General features: G+C 44.0%; 2 protein-coding genes across 9 annotated transcripts in view; both read right to left on the reverse strand.

The window, feature by feature from the left end:
• The window catches only part of LOC130372940 (high affinity cGMP-specific 3',5'-cyclic phosphodiesterase 9A-like), a 28602-nt gene extending 24552 nt beyond the window's left edge, over positions 1–4050 (reverse strand). For 3 of the 4 annotated variants that reach the window (XM_056579082.1, XM_056579080.1, XM_056579081.1), the window contains exon 1: positions 3941–4018. In XM_056579082.1, the coding sequence (XP_056435057.1) occupies positions 3941–4003 (63 nt within the window). In that variant the 5' untranslated portion in view covers positions 4004–4018. Of the gene's footprint in view, positions 1–3940 lie in introns of all 4 variants that reach the window. The other variant, XM_056579083.1, reaches the window with a different exon arrangement.
• A 2194-nt stretch (positions 4051–6244) lies between these two features.
• On the reverse strand, positions 6245–19207 carry LOC130372939 (glucose-6-phosphate exchanger SLC37A1-like). 5 transcript variants are annotated; one of them, XM_056579075.1, is made up of 21 exons: positions 19089–19207; positions 18107–18263; positions 16373–16454; positions 15851–15974; positions 15363–15441; positions 15019–15154; positions 14471–14547; positions 14184–14350; positions 13805–13857; positions 12599–12673; positions 12423–12461; positions 11386–11517; positions 11104–11194; positions 10897–10959; positions 10616–10701; positions 10221–10269; positions 9953–10026; positions 9742–9820; positions 8338–8435; positions 7718–7782; positions 6245–6501 (listed from the first exon to the last, which is right to left on the reverse strand). In XM_056579075.1, exons 2-21 carry the CDS (start codon positions 18160–18162, stop codon positions 6486–6488), a joined length of 1641 nt encoding a protein of 546 aa, XP_056435050.1. In that variant the 5' UTR covers positions 18163–18263; positions 19089–19207; the 3' UTR covers positions 6245–6485. The 5 variants fall into 5 exon arrangements, with proteins under 5 accessions (XP_056435050.1, XP_056435049.1, XP_056435053.1 ...); XM_056579074.1 differs by having other exon boundaries at positions 12599–12676; XM_056579078.1 differs by lacking the exon at positions 12423–12461.
• Between the last annotated feature and the right edge of the window lie 221 nt (positions 19208–19428).

Raw genomic sequence — 19428 nt, forward strand, 5'->3', positions numbered from 1 at the left:
TGTCTATATCAGTGTGTTATTGATTGTTATATCATCAGAGAAGATATATCACGGCCGCAGGTTAGTTTGTTTATTTAAACTATGTAGGGCCTATGTATGCTATATAACAAATATAAATATATAGCATGCAGGAGGCATGAAAAGAGACAGGCCATGGGAACGGGCCAAGGCCTGATTACAGCTCCCCTTCTCTCTGCGTCCCTGACTAGAGAACCTGATTCGTTTTTTCACTCTTCAAATGCAGCTAGCCTACAGCTAGCATGACATTTGCCCACAGGTAGCCCACAAGTAGCCCAAAGGTAGCCCACAGCCAGCCATCAGCTAGCCCACAGCCAGCCCACAGCCTGCCATCAGATAACACAAAGCCAGCCATCAGCTAGCCCCCAGCCAGGGTCATCCCTATGTTCCCCAGGTCCTATGTTCCCCGGGTGCAAAGGGTTAGGGTCAGGTTTAGGGTTATGGTTAGGGTTAGGGTTACGGTTAGGGTGAGGGTTAACCTTAAACCTAACCCTAACCCTAACCAATCGGAGGAGAGCCATTCTAAGGCAATCAAAGGCGAAACAGATGTTCCCCGGTCACATACAAAGCGGGGAACATAGGACCCGGGGAACATAGGACCCGGGGAACATAGGTACGCTCCCCCACAGCCAGCCAACAGCCAGCCATCAGCCAACCCACAACCAGCCATCAGCTATCCCACAGCCAACCATCAGCCAACCCACAGCCAGCCATCAGCTATCCCACAGCCATGCCATCAGCTAGGTCAACCACAGCCATCAGCTAGCCCACAGCCAGCCATCAGCAAGCCATCAGCTAGCCCATAGCCAGCCATCAGCTAGCCCACAGCCAACCATCAGCCAGGGTGCCATGCCGTAATTCCGACGCCGCATTGTTCCGACGTCTCAGTGGTCCGAAATATTTCCCATTAGATCGACATGCCACTATGCCGACAGTTCAATGTTATGAAAACGTAACCCATTGTTCCGAAGGGCCGTTTGTCCGATAAGTCAAACAAGAGGCGCATTAATTAGAATTATATCAGAATATTGATATAATTCGGTCCACCTTTGCAACTATATATCTATTACTGTAGCTACAACCCAAGCCACTAGAGGCTGCTCAAACTTTTGCAGTTATTATAATAAGAATAATTATTATTTGCTATTATTACTGATCTATTTGCAATATGGAACGGCCTTGTGTTCTGTGTTCTATGTTCTGAAGAGGCCTTGTGTTCAGTGTATACGTTCTGAAGAGGCTTTGTGTTCTGTGTTCTATTATCTGAAGAGGCCTTGTGTTCTGTGTTCTATGTTCTGGAGAGGCCTTGGGAGCAAATTGTTCTGAAGTGGTTCTGAGCATGTGGGTTAGTACCTACCAGTCACCATGACCAATACCAGTCACCATGGAGACCTGCACATAATGCATGCTTCTGTGTGCTGGATTGTGTGACTCTTTCACTAATTGTAGCTCTCTAACCCTAACAAATATATGGATACCGTTTTTTAACTAATTAACTTGTTTGGCACAAAGACAGCACTTTAAAAATTTAATAAACTAAATAAATGTAATCCAATAGTAATTTAGCCCCAAATCCAATAAAATAAACATTTTCCATGAGTAATGACACATTCCATATAAATTCATCACAACTTTAGCTAGAATAAATAAATAACGTAGCTAGCTGATTCATATTCACAAAAATCACCTTAGCATAACAAGCACAAGTTAGGGGCATGGTTGACTGTAAAGTAAGGGGGTGTGTCCATGTTATTGTTTGAGCTGAATGAATGAATCATGCTTTCAGATGACATCAGAACTTTAATATATAAATAGGCTGTATAATATTCCTTCCCAAGACGATAACTAGTTCCGCCAAAGTAGCCCTCACGTGACCAAGATATATCTTTCCATAGTAATGTTAATACTTGTCGTTATAAGAAAGATAATAGAATAATAATAATTTGTCAATTAATAATAAAAACTTTCCACCACAAACAAACTTTTGTAGCCAGGGAGCTCAGATGTGATGCTGTTAGAGCACTGCATGCAAAACACATTGCTTCTGATGAGAGACCATCGCTTCTGATGAGAGACCATCGCTTCTGATGAGAGACCATCGCTTCTGATAAGAGAACATCGCTTCTGATGAGAGACCATCGCTTCTGATAAGAGACCATCGCTTCTGATGAGAGACCATCGCTTCTGATGAGAGACCAGAGTGGACGCATGACTCATATGATAACACAGCGCAGTGTTGGGCTCCCTCCTCCTCCACACTCAGAACACATCAGGATAGGATATTAATGTGAGGTTGAATACATAAAAACGGCTCATCATTGAAGCTTGATTATGCATCAATGCATTCATGCACACACAAACACGCACACACACACACACACACACACACACACACACACACACACACACACACACAAATGGAAAAGCATAAAGGCAAACAGGATGACACGCATACACATTACACATACGTGGAAACAAATAAAAACAAACACACATTTACACACAACAAAGACCCTGAAATTAGACTCGACACAAAGCACCCTGCCCCCTAATGGAGGTCCGTTCTCCACTACAGCTGATGCTACTAGAGGCATGAAGAGACCTACGGTTGGTTTGAATGTACCGTAGATATAACGCTAAAGACAGAGAGAGAGAGAGAGAGAGAGAGAGAGAGAGAGAGAGAGAGAGAGAGAGACACACACACACACGCACACGCACACACACACACACACACACACACACACACACACACACACACACACACACACACACACACACACACTAGGGGTGAGATAAAGATAGAAAGACTCAGTGGGAAAGAGAAAGAGGTAGATTGCAAGAGAGCTAAAAGAGAGACAGGGAGAGAGGTGGAGAGAGACACACAGCTGCATAACAACTTTTGAGACCAAACACACCAGAGGTTAACCTTTAAAGTCACAGAACGTTGCTGCTATATAATAATAATATTCTAGTATAAACTATCAGAGCTTCCCGAAGTCTCAAAATAACACACAGCATAAGGATCCGTCCATTAAGCTTATATTGTATCTTTAACCACACCATCACCTCCACAATTTATATCTAGATTTAATGAATATTTCCGACTAAACACTTGAAAACCGTTGAGCCTGTTGATTAAGAAAAGTTTATGTCGAACAATATCACACACTAAATGAAAAAATTATGGGTTAGGCTGTAAGCGACATAGAAAGAGTAGAAAGAAGAGTTCTAAATGTCCCCATAAAGCAAAGCTTCATTGCCAAATACCATCAAAAGCTGTCTTTAATTATTCAATTATTCATATAAAATAAATCCTCTTTTCTCAATCAATAAAATAAAACAAACCAGAGATAGATGAATAAACAAAAGGACTATAAAGAAGTATATTGTATGTCTGTATTTCTATGATGGTGCTGATGGGAGGCGTGGTGGGAAAACTCTGCACACACACTCCTTTTAGGACCTCGTGTCACAGGGATGGTTAGGGCTGTGAGGAGTTCATCTTCATAACAGGGCTGACGCCTGGGCCTGATGTAGCCTACATACACTAACCCACAGTGTGCTGGTTCCTCTTTCTATCCTCCCTCCCTCCATCTCTCTCCGTTCATTCCCTGAAAACAAGAAGGCACTGCCGTTTACTTTGAGGACGTAAACATGTTTAGCGAAAGGCTTCATTGGGTTAGTGATGATGTATCAGACAACACAGTCACCAAAGAAAACTCATGAATGAGATGATAATGAGATAATTCGCTAGTGAGATGGGTCCAATATATTCTAAAGATAAAAAATAACGTTTAGTCCATGGGTTGAACGGTCCACCAAGGGTCCAGCGAGAACACTGTCCACTGAGGAAACACAGCCGCGACGACAAATCATCACAAATAAAGAGGAGAAAGACCACAGAGCTGCACTGGTTGAGTACCTTCTGGATCCTGCCGTCCACGTCCAGGTAGATGACCCGGTAGGAGGACGACGCGGAGCCCATGTCTCCTGCTCTCTGTCCTCTGCTCCGGGGTCCCCGTGTCGAGCTCAACCACCGCGCCGACACGGTTTTGTTCCAACGGAGCGGTGGGTTGAAGTCAACGATCTGTCGACATCTCTCTCTCTCTCTCTCTCTCTCTCTCTCTCTCTCTCTCTCTCTCTCTCTCTCTCTCTCTCTCTCTCTCACAAACACACACAGACACACACTCACACACACACACACACACACACACACACACACACACACACACACACACACACACACACACACACACACACACATCTCATAACCCTCGTGCGCTGCTTGGCGCGCCCCCTCCCTTCTCTCACACACCCTGCCTAAGCGCATGCCCACCATCCACCCCCACGCACACACTGCATGGGGGTGGGTGGGGGGGGGTCCTCAGGATGAGGATCAGGAGTGTCTCCTGTGGTGGTCTCTCGAGGCACCGTCGCCGTTCTTTAGTGACGAGGCGGACGCAGCGACCAGGACGTCGGTGTGAATAATTCACCAGAGCGGACAACCGATGGAGGAGAGGGGAGACGAGGAAACGGGGACACAGAGCGGATCTGAACAGTAACGTAACGGTACTGAATTCCCAGTGGGCGAGAGACACGCTGCTGGATGGGTGACGTCACTTCAGATGACTCACCGACAACACCAAGAGGAATTTGGAGATTGGAGGTGTACACACAGTACAGGTGTACATGACAGGTGTACATACATGACAGGTATACAATATATTACAGGTGTACATATATTGCAGATGTACAATATATAAGAGGTGTACATATATATTACAGGTTTACATATATTATAGGTGTTACTCCAGCTGGACAGGTTCGCCTTCTGGCCCCTCACCTTGTCTCAATGTGTGCATCTGTCCCTTAAAAACCCAATAGAGATAAGTTACAAAGAGCAAAAAGGTTATCTATCATTTATCGTATGAAACATGTTTGTTTAGTTAGAGGAGGAATGAGATGTAGGCCAGCTATTACAAGTGGTTTTAATATGATAAATAGTTGTATCGTATGACGGTATCTAAGTATACATTTGCGTTTCAGCAGTACAGAAAAAAATACTATTAAACGACTTTTTTCAACATCAATAAGATGATAACATACAGGGGATGGTTGATCCTGTATGATAGTAAATGGGCTATTCCTGGACATAAGACTCCTTAAGTTCCATAAGTTCCTTGTGTCTGCCGGTGTCACTGAGTGGGGTTTGGTCTGTCACCAGATCACCAGTGAGCTGACAGCTGTCATCTCCAGCTGCGATACAAGGCCCCTCCACACCCCAAATTAGCACAATTCACCCACACACCCAAAGACCTTCAAGTCAAACTAAGAGAGAGAAAAAAGTTATTTATTTTACCGAGACTGCGGTTTTAATTGGACATCTTAACAAAACACTCATTTAACAACTAAAACAGTTAATAAAAACACCCACAGGAATAGACAAACGATTAAAAAAGGCACACATTTTTCAAGTACAGGGTCTCTACTACTGATACACGTATGTCTACATATTAAATACACAACCACAAACATTTGCTGTTGGTGCCGAAGGTATGGAATTGGTCTTGTATACCATGGGAGTCCACTAGAGCTCAACTTGTATCTAGAATGATTCTAGATCGCAAAGTCAAAAAGTGAATTTGTCGCTATCCGTCAGTCTGTATGAACCGTGAATCAATCTTCTGCCACTCTTCAAATGGTAGCAAATGTTTAAATAGATATATATTTTTAATCATCTGCTTCAACATTTGCTGCAAATAGGCATTTTATATTTAAATATAAATATTTATAATTATATAACATCACAGCATACCTTCTCATCCATTGCACTTGCGCATAATTAAAACTTAACATTCAACACATCCGGGATAAACCGCCAACCACCACGGTCACAGGAACATGCTCAACATTCTCCAGAGTTGATATATAAAGATACATTGGCCCATTGTGACAAATATCATTGAGAAACCGTACACTAGACAGCTGAGAGCAATCATTAAAGACTCCACTTTCAAAAATGAAAACAAGTTCCTGATTGGATGACATTGCAAATGACATTGCAATTTGTATTAGCTCTTTGGTTTAGTTCAGTAAGGCAACGATGGCGATTAAACTGCATTCATATAACTCAGAGTAGGTTATACATACATACACACACACAGAGAGGGAGGGAGGGAGGGAGGGAGGGAGGGAGGGAGGGAGGGAGGGAGGGAGGAGAGAGAGAGAGAGAGAGAGAGAGACTCAAACAACCTTATAAGAGGAAAAAGATTAACATGGCGATGAAGGGAAAATTAATAGAAACAGTCAAAAACAAAGCTAAGATAGCTTACAAAAGGCACAAGGAGAAAATCCCACAAAATTGTGTGTGTACACGTGTGCACGTAGGCTATACATCCCATAATGCCCTAGATATGGAGGCGAGTCCATGGTCCCCAACCGGGATCGGTTCAGAGTGGTATCAATGCTCAGTGCTCCTTCAACCTGCAAGAGAAGACATGTTGGACATCAGTTTACATCAGTACACAGCTGTCCCTGCTGCTCCTCCTTCTCCTGTGAACACGTCTGGTGATTCTTGTAACTCCACCACTGCTACATAAGGAGTAGGAGTGGGATAGTGATTGACTTATGCCGACAACTAGTCGTCAAGGAATGAAAAGAGCAGAGATCTTTAACCTCTTCATGCCGGCTGGGCTGTTGGATTTGTTGGGAAGTTTGTTTGTTTTGCCACTCAAATAATGTTATAATTGTCCTTATTGTTCTAATTATGTCTTTATTCTTGGAGTGGAGGCCTTCTGAATGTTGTTTTGAGTCTCGCGATGTGACTTATAGGAACCAAGAAGATCCTAGACTACCATGTTTATTGTGTTTTGTACTCCACAACCTCACAGGACTCTGAGTGGGTGTCCGTGTGTGTGGGAGGAGAGCAGTGCCCATCACTGTCCGATGTGGAAATATGTCCAAATGATTATGCAGAAGTACCACCAGAGAGAAGGTGTGTGGGTCGTGAGAGCATGGAGGTGTTTGCTTCATTTACATAATCATTGGTCAAAAGCAGAGATGTCATTTTCACCAAGTAATTTTGTACAATTTCTTCATTTTAAAGGATAAAAAAAAAAGGTATTATACTAATGCTAATATGTTCCCCATGAGTTTGAATATATATATATTTTTTTATACTTTATTTTTTAGAATCACCACGTGTCTGTACATTCAAATGTACACATGAAACAATGAGACAAAAAACACAACAACAACATTGACAACAAACTAGACACGCACATAAAGCAACATAAACAAACAAGCAAAACAAACAGCTACATTGACAACAAACTAGACACGCACATAAAGCAACATACACAAACAAGCTAAATAAACAAACAAACAACAAACTAAAAAAAAAAAAAAATACTAATAAAAAAAAAAAAAAGCAAGCCGAAAAATAGACGAGTAGGATAATCACAGATATAGCATTATGATTAAGTTAATTATAGTAGGTTGACCACTTGGCCCATCTTAACTCATATACTTTGAGGTTTCCCCTCATTTTATATGTTATATACTCCATTTTGTGTACCTGCTGAGTGGTGTCCCTCCAGTTTGAATATTTAACAGACTTTGTTTATTTTGGTTTGTGAACAATGGGTAAAAAGAAATATATCAATAGAATCCGATTGTGTATGCTGTTAGCAGAACTTACTCTACAGTAGAAATCGGGCGAGACTTGCTCGAAGTCAGCTCCTTTTTGACCAATCGAAGCAAAAACTACACAGCAAACAGGAAGAGAGACAGACACACCAAGTAATATATTAGATAATGTCATTCACTTTGTTGCAAATTATAGAATTGTTTATGACTTGATAGAGTAGAGAACCGTAGCGATTCTCATGGCGCGCGCGCACACACACACACACACACACACACACACACACACACACACACACACACACACACACACACACACACACACACACACACACACACACACACACACACACACACACACACACACACACACACACACACACACACACACAGCATTCTAATAGCTTAATATGGACTTCAGAGGGAATTTCGACATTCTAAGTACAGAGAGCCTGGCAGGGAGTCCACATGATGAGCTAGAGTGCAGCACAGGTGCAGGCTCATGTTTGAGGACAGTGCGGGGGGGCATTCTAAATGAAGTACTGACTGCTGTGTGTCAACTGTGAGTCAAGTTCCCTTTAACTGACGTCACATATGAGCCCTCATGTCACGACCATCTTGGTTGCCACAAGCCCATAAGGGATGGGACATGCAGGGGCAGGGGTTTTGGCTTACAAGCAGAGCCAGGAAGTCAGCGGTCATCAGCATGTAAAACACCTGATCCCAGCCGCCCGCAGACAACACTCCGGCCAGCAGGGGGCCCACCGCAGCGCCTGAGGACAGACAGACCACTATGAGAACTACAAGGGCTGCCACCCACAGCTGCAGCGGGAAGATACAAGAGGCATGGAGCATTTTATCTCTAAAGTAATATTAATAACAGTAATTATTTGATAAAAGCAGACGTTTATTAATTCATCCCAGGCGGTACATTTATGAGGAAAAAATAAATAATACAAAAGTATGAATAGTGCATTTTAATAATAGTGATTTTTCATCATAGTAATCTCTAATTAATAAGTCTGTCTCGGTCTGTTTTTCTCTCTGAATGCCTGTGTGTAAGTATAATACAATTCTGAAACTTGGTGTACACATGCTGAACATTTTTGCTTCTTGGATCCGTGTAGATAGATTTTGCTGTACACTGATTTTTTTTTTTTAAGTCAATGGGAGGATGGCAAAGCCTTCCGCCCATTCTCTGATACGTCAATTACTTCAGACTTCGCAACTTGCTCAATTTTTATTTAATTTCATGCTTTATCCGCTTTAACAGATCATCTATACTATATTTTATCTCAAATGTATTCAAACTTTATCACTGCAGCAATTTTGTTAACAATGTTAACTCCATTTGGACTGTTCAAATCCTTTCACTTTATTTAAGCCATTTAACATTTCTTTATGTCTTAAACTATGTGGCTTTACTAAAACAACCTTTTCAACCTCACGTTTGAGTTCAATTCCATCATAGTAAACCAAGTGAGCACAATGCTCGTCATATCTCGATAATAAAAACACATCTTAATACGAACAGCCATGTGTGAATATGAGCGGCTGGATAACAGTAAACAGCCTGTGGTAGAGTGTATCTCTGGTCTGAACACCGACCTACAGAGGGTCTGAACACTGACCTACAGAGGGTCTGAACACCGACATACAGAGCCTGTGGGAGAGTTTTATCTCTGAACACTGACCTGCAGAGGGTCTAAACACTGACCTACAGAGCCTGTGGGAGAGTTTTATCTCTGAACACTGGCTTACAGAGGGTCTAAACACTAACCTACAGAGCCTGTGGTAGAGGGTCTGAACACTGGCCTACAGAGCCTGTGGTAGAGGGTCTGAACACTGACCTACAGAGGGTCTAAACACTGACCTACAGAGCCTGTGGTAGAGGGTCTGTACACTGACCTACAGAGCCTGTGGTAGAGGGTCTGTACACTGACCTACAGAGGGTCTAAACACTGACCTACAGAGCCTGTGGTAGAGGGTCTGTACACTGACCTACAGAGCCTGTGGTAGAGGGTCTGAACACTGACCTACAGAGCCTGTGGTAGAGCGTATCCCTGTCTGAACACTGACCTACGGAGCCGGTCCCATCGATGATGGCCGTGACGGTGGACAGGGCCCGGGCGTTCCCCTTCAGGCTCTTGTGGGTCCCCTGGGGGTGAAAGGTCATCGGAGAGGACGAGTTGGAGTGAGAATGAGCAGTGGATGATCATGGAGTGCCTGGCGTCCACATAAACACACACACACAGACCTCCATACACAAATGTCCATGACGAGCACATACCAGGTCAGCTGACACGGCCGTGGTGATAAGGGCATATGGGCCGTTCACCAACCCGCCGCACACCAACAACATGGCTAGAGAGAAAAATAGAAAACATGTTTAATATCAGAGCAATTCAGTAGAACCGTATTCACCACAGGAACTTTAAGGGCATCAAGCTTTTTAGCGTAGGGCTTGGGACCTCCGTTTTTCTCTACTCTACTATATTCATATTAGTTATAAGCTGTCAGATAGTTTAATGACTGGAGCTTTAGAGTGTGGATCTTACCCACGGTGGGTCCCAGACCAAACTGGCTGATCATGGAGAAGCCGTAGAGCTGGAAGCGCAAACAACGCCATTCATTATCCGTCACATACGTCATGTCTTTACCATTGAAACATCATCAAGTGAGTCATACATTTTTTAACAATCTCATGTGTTAAATTGAGTTAAGCAGTTATTAGCCAATTTCTGTTGTCTCTGTATAACATTTGGTACTAGCTATAGGAAACCAAAAAATCATTCTCTCCATAATTCTTAACAATAGTTAGGCAGAGATAAATGTACCCAATAGCCAACATGAGTTAAACGGAATGTCATTAAGTTGTATCGTGATAGTATACAGTATGTATGGAAAATAACATGAAACAGTAAAATCCTGAGTTGAAGTGGGTGGGGCTTACTGTCGGAGCAGCCAATAGAAGCATTACTGCACAGGTGGTGGCTCTCTTCCCCAACTTGTCAGAGATGACTCCTGCCAAGATACCACCTACACACAAACATGTGTATGTGAATGATGAAAACCTGCAGTACACACACACACACACACACACACACACACACACACACACACACACACACACACACACACACACACACACACACACACACACACACACACACACACACACACACACACGGAGGAAGAGGCAGGTATCCCTCTGGAGGAGGGGCAGACACCTACCTACGATTCCTCCCACATCGAACAGGGTGGAGAGATCCCCGGCCTTTTTAGCATCCAGGTGAGCTGAAAAGAGAGACACACACGCACACGTTAACCTAGGTACTACTGGTGAAGGTGACATGGTAACCTAGTGAACACCAGTGAATACTAGCGATGCAGAGTGGTGTGGTAACCTAGGTCACAGCAGTGTTTATATAAGATGGATACCTGCTTTGGTGATGTAGAGGGGCAGCCAAAAGAGAAAGGTGTAGCTGACCAGCTTAGCGAACAGCAGACTAAGTGAGAACTCGATCACTCCCTGAGGGGAGAAGGTAGAGAGAGACATAGACGACACATAGGTCAATACACAGATTCACATTGATTCAAATTTACTTGCTACACATCCTGGCATTAGCAGTTTGTCATATGAATATCATTCTCTGTGTTGTTTTTCTCTGTATGGTTCCCTCCACGTGTGTGTGTGTGTGTGTATCTGTCTGTCTGACTGACCGGTATGCGCAGGGCTCCCATGAAGCTGATGGCGGAGGGCTCTGCTTCACTCTTCACCACGACGACTTGCTGCAGAGGGACACGCCCACTGGCAGCGGTCTCTCTGCCCAGCAGGGGCTCCTCGTCGCCGCCCTGAGAGAGGAACAATCATCAGTGACTGGGACACAGGAGGTGGAGACAGAGGGCAGAGGTGTGATGTGGCTCTGAAGCGGGCAGCATACTTATTGAGGAAAATGAGTTTTGCAATATCGCAAAAACACAACGAAGAGGAGAAACAAACACCTCACCAAACTGATTTTGCGGATTTTGTCTGATCGGTCAGAAATTCAAGGCTGGTGAGATGCATTTTGATTTATTTCCAGTTTCACTATCAAATTCCTGATCCTGTTCCCTTAACTAAGGGAATGTTAAGTGATCAAACCAAAACCGCCTTGAGTTTGAAACAAGTTTGTCCGCATTAGAATAACTTTTTTGGTCTAGAAAAAGGAGTCTAATTTTAAAGTATGCTTCCCACTAACACACAGCCAGACACTGAGATGTTGGAAAGTAATCTTTCCAACGTTCCGGAATCCACTAAAAGCCCCAAAACCTTCCAAATCAGAAGAGGGTTGATTATTCAGAAACGTTGCAGTTCATCTGATCACCAACATCAATAGCGTTCATTGAATGAGAGCCTTGACAAGCCTCTCATTCAAAGATCATATTTGACTAATCAACCCATTGCACATATCATCACCAGATCAGGTCTAGCTCAGGACAGGCTGGCCAGACACACAGTAGGTTTGCAGTAGGAAGGAATTAGGTGTGGGAGAGCGTTGTATGCCAGAAAACACTATTGACAATACTTTTCTAGCTATAAATGTATGAAAAGACTCCATATTGTTTTTGCATGGCGCGTCCAGGGCCCACTATTGATTGGACTTGAAATACCATGGAAACCATTTGCAGATTGCTCTGAAGGACAACATGAAAACGGGTCAGGTCAAAGTACTGGAGGGGGTCTTCCCAGAGACCCTCCTGGGACCCAATAGACTCACCTTCCTGTACAGAACGCTATTCTCGTAATGGTCGTACGTCTAGATGAGTTACAATGACAGTAGAATGCAACTTAATATTCTGTTGTAGTTTCAAAATAAATACACCTTAATAAAAATATGCATGCTGCATGAGCCCAAAGAGGAAAACACACACACACACACACACACACACACACCTTTGTACTGCCCTGTGTGAACTGAAGATACATATCCTTGTGTCCATTCACACCGCTCCATCCAGTGCATGCCGTCTGCTAGGGGGAAGCAAGAGACAGACTTTACTTTATCTTTATCTGGTCTTTTCAAGTCAACAAGCAAACAAGCGCTTGAACGTTTCGGCCTGAAGTAATACAACACAATAAATGAGTCAGTGTGGGAGTTAAAGTAGAGGTGAAATTCAACTAGATCTCAGCTTAAAAAGCTAAACACAGGCATTTGGTTAGGGAAGGCTATAAGTTAAGGGTTATTGTTAAATTGTAGGTGTTTGAATTAGGATGGTTAAGAGATGGTTTGGTTGTTTAATGGATCTGGGGGAAAGCAATGCATCATGGGAATATCCACTGGAGAGGTCGGTATAGTTACACACCCAGCATTTTTTTCTGATTCCCTTAATGCAGTCCTAATCACCCCTTAAACTTTACATCACAGGAATGAACAGTTAATTAATTGTTTTAATTAATAACATAATTCTTGGGGATTGGGAGCAGCTACTGGTGTTCTACAGAGACATTAACCACCTAGGGGTAGGTATTTAAACGCTACGGTCTGGCAATCATCCACATCTTTCACATCATCATATTTCTACACCAGAGGGAAGTATCCAGTACACGGCCCCCTGATGGCTAGCAGGCTTTAGGGTCTAGACCCTGTCCCTTGTTCGTCTTCTGTGGGATCGGATGTTAAGGGAAGGTGAAAGGGCAAAGGGTTTCAAGTGGGATTGGAAATCTTGGAGTTATCTCTCTCTCTCACGGTGTGTGTGTGTGTGTGTGTGTGTGTGTGTGTGTGTGTGTGTGTGTGTGTGTGTGTGTGTGTGTGTGTGTGTGTGTGTGTGTGTGTGTGTGTGTGTGTGTGTGTGTGTGTTCATTCAAGTGATGGTTGTTTCTAAGTCGTGTCTTGGGAGGTGTGAGGGGAGATAAACACACCCACACACAAACTTAAGATGTAGTCTGCTCTTGAAAGCCACTTAGGGTCCTTAGTAGGTGCCTTAGGTGGTCCACGGTTGCCATAGTGACCAGTGTCAAGGTCCCTTGTAGTCATGGTGACCAGAGTAAAGCACCAGGAGGGTCCATTCTCTCCAAATGTCACACAAACACACACACACTACACCAACACAGACAGGCGAGACATAAAGGATATTGAGATGTTAACATGTCTGTACTCACCCTGCCGACGGGCGAGGAGCTCTGGGCATGCATAGTCTTCAAGTCGTTAGGATCTGCAGACACAAGATGTACAGGGTGAGATCTGCCCGTACACTCCCTCAGAACACACCTGCTCAAATAGCTTACCAACAACTTAGGATTTCCTGAGCCTCTGGATTCTGTCGAAAAGATGTGGGTACTTGGATATGTTTGTGGTAATATCAGGAACGGTTAAGGAGTCATAGCATTACTACGACTCGCCTAATAATGCACTCTACTCTGCTGCCTTTGACTCTTCATCAACCACTTCCAAGAGGCTCCACAACACTCATCCACCACAGCAAGCCCCTCTCCTTGCTCCCCCTCCCAACTCCAGGCAATAAGGCGGGGCAGTACGTACGCTCGATGAGGAAGAGGAAGCAGACCACGCCCATTGCGGCGATGATGATGCCGGGCACGATGAAGGACATGCCCCAGTTGGAGGACACGTAGGAGCCGGCGATCAGGGACCCCAGGATGTTCCCCACTGAGGTGTGGGAGTTCCACACGCCCATGACGAGCCCACGCCTAGGGGCAGGGCCAGAGAGGGATGGACAGAGAGGGACACCGTTGTACTAGCAGTACTGCTCCCATTATCTAAGGTTTGGGGATACTGAGGCTGCTGTCAGTGATAGCTTGCTAGCCTACCTTCCCTTGCCGAACCAGTTGCTGATGCACGTGACCACACTGGGCCAGCCAGTGGTCTGCACCAAGCCGTTAGCCACCTGACACCCACACACACACACACACACACGTTGATTCTGTTTCACATTCTTCAAGATTTGAATAGCCATTAACAGCGGTTAAATATACAGACATTAAAAATATATATAAAATACATATATTGATATTGGTACACCAAACACAATTTTAAATGTGTGTGTGTGAGTGTGTATGTGTGTCATCTGCTATATGTGTTGGCTAATTTCATAATGTACAGCGTTTCCTTCTGGTTCGCTGACTGTTCCTTAGTGTGTAATATAATCCTTGTGTTTCTGTTCCAATATGTTGTCAGAGACTACAACCCCAAAGAATACAGATCTAGAGCCATGTTTGAATGAGTGCAGTTATTTCATAATTAAATTATATAAAGTATGGGATCCCTACCCCTTTCCTCTGCCTGATAATATAATATATATATGTTTGAATACGATTTTTTACATTCACATCTCATGGAAGATGAGTTTCTGCTTCACCTGGACAGAGACGTAAAAGGCCAGGCTGTGGATGTTGTAGATGTAGCCCAGACCGAACAGGCAGGTGAACAGCCCGCTGCACAGCATGCCCACCGTCAGGTACAGCCGGATGGGCAGGCGCTCCCCGATGATGCCGCTGCAAGGGCAGCAGCATAGGCATTAGCAAAAGCATGTTTCAAATCAACAGCCTCTCTTGGAGAGGTGCTACAAGATGGGGCTGCACTTATGGTGGTCAGCATAATGTTTATGACCAGCTGGTATTCCTGAGGTACAGGTCTACCTGGTGATCAGCCTACCTGAGGTAAAGGTCTACCTGAGGTACAGGTTTACTGGTATGAGCCTACCTGAGGTACATGCCGATGGCGTAGGCGAACAAAAAGGAGTAGTCCATGGCTCCCAGGAGCTGTTTATAGTTATTTTTATCTGTAGAAGGGGAACAGACTTTCAATGCGTGGGAATGCACACACTGTATGTCATCCTCGTTTAGGGTTTACAGGACTACAAGACACTTGGAGACCAAACATGAATTTCTATTTATTTCATATTTATATCAGTAAAATGTGCCTGAACACACTTATCCATTGGTCAAATGGCAATTGAGAGTTTTCAATGTCTTCTATTCTATTTAGCCCTTTAATGGCCAGTAGTGCAGTCTATATGTGTAAATATGCATTGATAAATATTTGCATAGATTAAAAACAGTGTGTTGCATATTTATGGATGTATTTATGAATTAAATAAGAAAAACAAGCATGCGTACACACAACTAGAGAAAAAAAAAAAGGAAAATAAACACACACACACACACACGCACGCACACACACACACTAACCGAAGGGCTTCCAGCTGCAGTCCATGTCCGTGTGCAGAGAGATGAGTGCGGGCAGCTGGCTAGCGCCGCCACCATTAGCTGTGGCTAACTCGCTCGCCATCGAGCAGTTCTTGTGGAGCTCGCTCTGTCATACACAAACAAACACTAAGGTTACTTCGGCTGAGATAACACGTGTGACCGGCACAACCTGGAAGAACAGCCGCCGTGTTACGCTACAAACGAAGAGGAGGAGGAGGGTGTGTGCGCGCGTGCGTGCGTGCGTGTGTGTGTGTGTGTTGACTTCCCTTCTGGGAATGTTGGCCAGCATTGTTTTCATTTGTTTGCTTAACCTTTATTGATCCAGGAAATGGCATATAGAGAGACAAAGAGTTATAGCCAAGAGGCTAACGAGCTAAAGGAATGGTAGTCAGAGACTGAAATGTGAAACAATACAACTCTATATTAAAGAAAAGAAGATCAAACACAAATCATTGAAACAGGATGCATTGAAATATACATTCTGTGAGTGAGTGAGGGGGTTACCTTGACGATGCTGATTGGCTTCCTGGAGAGGTGGAAGCTGGTGTAGAGCAGGAAGGTGAGGATGAAGGTGAAGGCTCTGTACCTGCACACAGGGGACCCCAGGGGGCGGCAGTGAGAAAATAAACTCCTGAGGAAATTGGAGAGCTGGCAACACAGGGACTGGAGTGATGTAGGAGGTGTGAAGGATGGAGAAGTGAGAGAAGATGATGGTGAAGATGACCATGCAGACGTTTTAGACAGATTGGGACAGTGGGTACAATGGCCGGCAAGAACAACATCTGGAGCTTTCCCAAGCTTGGGCGAGTGGAATCTCTCATCTCCATGTAGCCTGAAGCACGACACGCCTACAAACAAAGAGCTTGTAAACATAGCAGTTAGCTTAGCTGCCTTTAAATTTCTGGTCAGCTGGCCCAACAAAGAATAATGACATGGGGTGTGTGAGTGTGTGTGCGTGATGTAGTCAGTGTAGGCGAGGGTTTAACCAGGGGTCTCTGAAAGCCAACATTTGTGTTGTTGCCATTTCCCATAAATAGTTAAAATAATTTGTCAACATGAGAATACATTATTGGTCTCTCAGGGGAAAAACCTGAATGGCAGGCCAGTGTGTTCAAACAAGAAAAAAGAAAATGACTGTGTGGTAAAAAGTTGTTTTCAAAAGATCTCAATACGGCAAATGTTAATAATGACAATGTTTATGTTTTGCCTTGATGCATACATTTCCATACTGAAGCCCCAGCAACTGCATGCACCCTGGGTTGGGTTAAAAATGCTCTGTGATCTTTGTCTACAGAGCTGTAAAAGCCTGTTAGCCAATACTGGGAGGCCTGCAATCTGCTGCCTGCTGTGAAACCCAAGGCTGATTCACAGTGAAACAGCCTTCGATTCCTTGTCACTTGAGTCACATTAGTAAGATAAGATGAGGACAAGGAAAAAAGAATAGCCATTGCTTCCGATGAAAGCAATGCAAAGGGATTGTAGCCCATGGCATAATACATTTAATACAACTAAAGTCCCTCCTTAACTAAAGGTATTATAGTGCATTAAGGCACATTGTTTTATCTCAGGTATCAGGAATTCAACTAAGCCTAGGCTGCATAACTGGGATGGGTTGGACGAAACTTACACTAAAAAGGTATAATAAGAGTACACAACTGGTTTGGGGACTGTCTTAAGAATTTGAAAGCTTTGCCACTGGAGCAAAAGAGACAGCTTGCTTGTGGGGAACTGTGCTAGTTTGACTAACATGGATGAGTGTGTGGAACCCGGGCCACGTCGATAAGCAGGACACAGAAAACCACTCCTTTGATACACAGGATCACAACTCGCTAACAGACAGGAACAGATCCATACAGGTACTACGAATGGGCCGACTATGTTCATACATTACATTTACGCATTTGGCAGGCGCTTTTATCCAAAGCGACTTTCTGCTGAATACAAGTCAGAAGAAGGAGAAAAATATATTGCTGTCGGAAGAACAGTAAGGATGTTCATAGAACCAAGTGGCAAGCACCAATAATTGCTTGGTTAATCCATTCCCCGTATACTTGTACAACAAAGATAGCTAGGATAAGATGCTACACAACTAAGTACTATCTTTTTGTTCCAGGATGTACAACATATAAGTGCGTAGGAGGGGTGAGAGGGGATGGCTATGCAGAGTCTAGGTGAACTCTGAACACCCATGTATGATACACACAGACACACACAGACACACAGACACACACGACTAACCATTGGTCCTTGTTGAAGGTGAACAGGAAGCGGACTCCTGGTGGAACGGGTGCCATTGTGAGGGAGTGAGGGTCAGAGGTCAGATGTGACCAGCCAGTGTAGAATGACGAAGCAGTGTCCCACTGCAGTGGCTCATCTCTGGAGGTGGGGCCCGATACTGAGGGACAGAGTGAACCCAATAACATTTACAATTATTTATGCCGAACATATAAATCTGTCTGTCTGTCTTTCTGTCTGTGTGCGTGCGTGCATGTTGGCGCATGCAACATGTTGACTCTATGCGTTACTTTGTAGGTGGCTATCACTTGCTCTGCATGTATTGGGGTCCAGCATGCAGCTCAGAGTGGTCCTGGTAGACATTAGGCTGCTAGGTGAAGTGGACAAACCCACACAACTGGATAAATGCTCTTTTGTGTGACGGAACCAAGGAGCATCGCATCCTCAAACCACAGACTCCCGTGAAAGACTGCATTGAGATTAGTGACACACTGTCTTGTTTATATGACTTGTCTTGCAAGTATACGAATTTACAATAAAGCTTTTTAAAGTCACCGATGTGTACCCAAGCAAAGTTGCACACATGATGGATGTAACCTACGTAGAAGTCCCCTCCTATAACGTTAGAATTTGTTTCCTACACAGGCAATACAGAGAACTGAGGAAAGCGCATCCTTATAACATAAGTGGGATTATTTTGTTTGAATGTAATGTGAACACAGCGAGGCATTTCTATGAAAGCATTTGATTTGTGAAATAGGACGTAACACACACACACACACACACACACACACACACACACACACACACACACACACACACACACACACACACACACACACACACACACACACACACACACACACACACACACACACACACACACACACACACACACACACAATCACACGTTTCCAGATCGCCGACCGTCCTCATGCTACAGCTGCGGTAATTTTTCTGAGTAAACCACGACGACAGAACTTACCTTGTATAAACGAGTCGTCCGATCGACTGAATCGTGGCCGAATCCCTCCTGAAATCAGCCCATATTCGGTCCACTTCCTTGTTCTCGCAGCGCTCCACTGTCACCACACCAGCGGACAGACTGGCAGCACTGGTGTGACGTCGGCTCGGAGCTGACGTCACACCGACGCTCACTCTCGTTTCGCTTCTCTGATCTTGGTTGTTCAAAGGGTCCCCCGACAGTAGGATACAGGGGGATAGATCAGCGTCAGGCTGAAGAATATGATTTCTTTAGTGATATTATAACGTGTCAATTGAATTTTCAAATTTAATAAAAATCATTTTAATTCTACAATTAAATT

This window comes from Gadus chalcogrammus, chromosome 20 (genome assembly GCF_026213295.1).
Source record: "Gadus chalcogrammus isolate NIFS_2021 chromosome 20, NIFS_Gcha_1.0, whole genome shotgun sequence".
NCBI classification, from domain to species: domain Eukaryota; kingdom Metazoa; phylum Chordata; class Actinopteri; order Gadiformes; family Gadidae; genus Gadus; species Gadus chalcogrammus.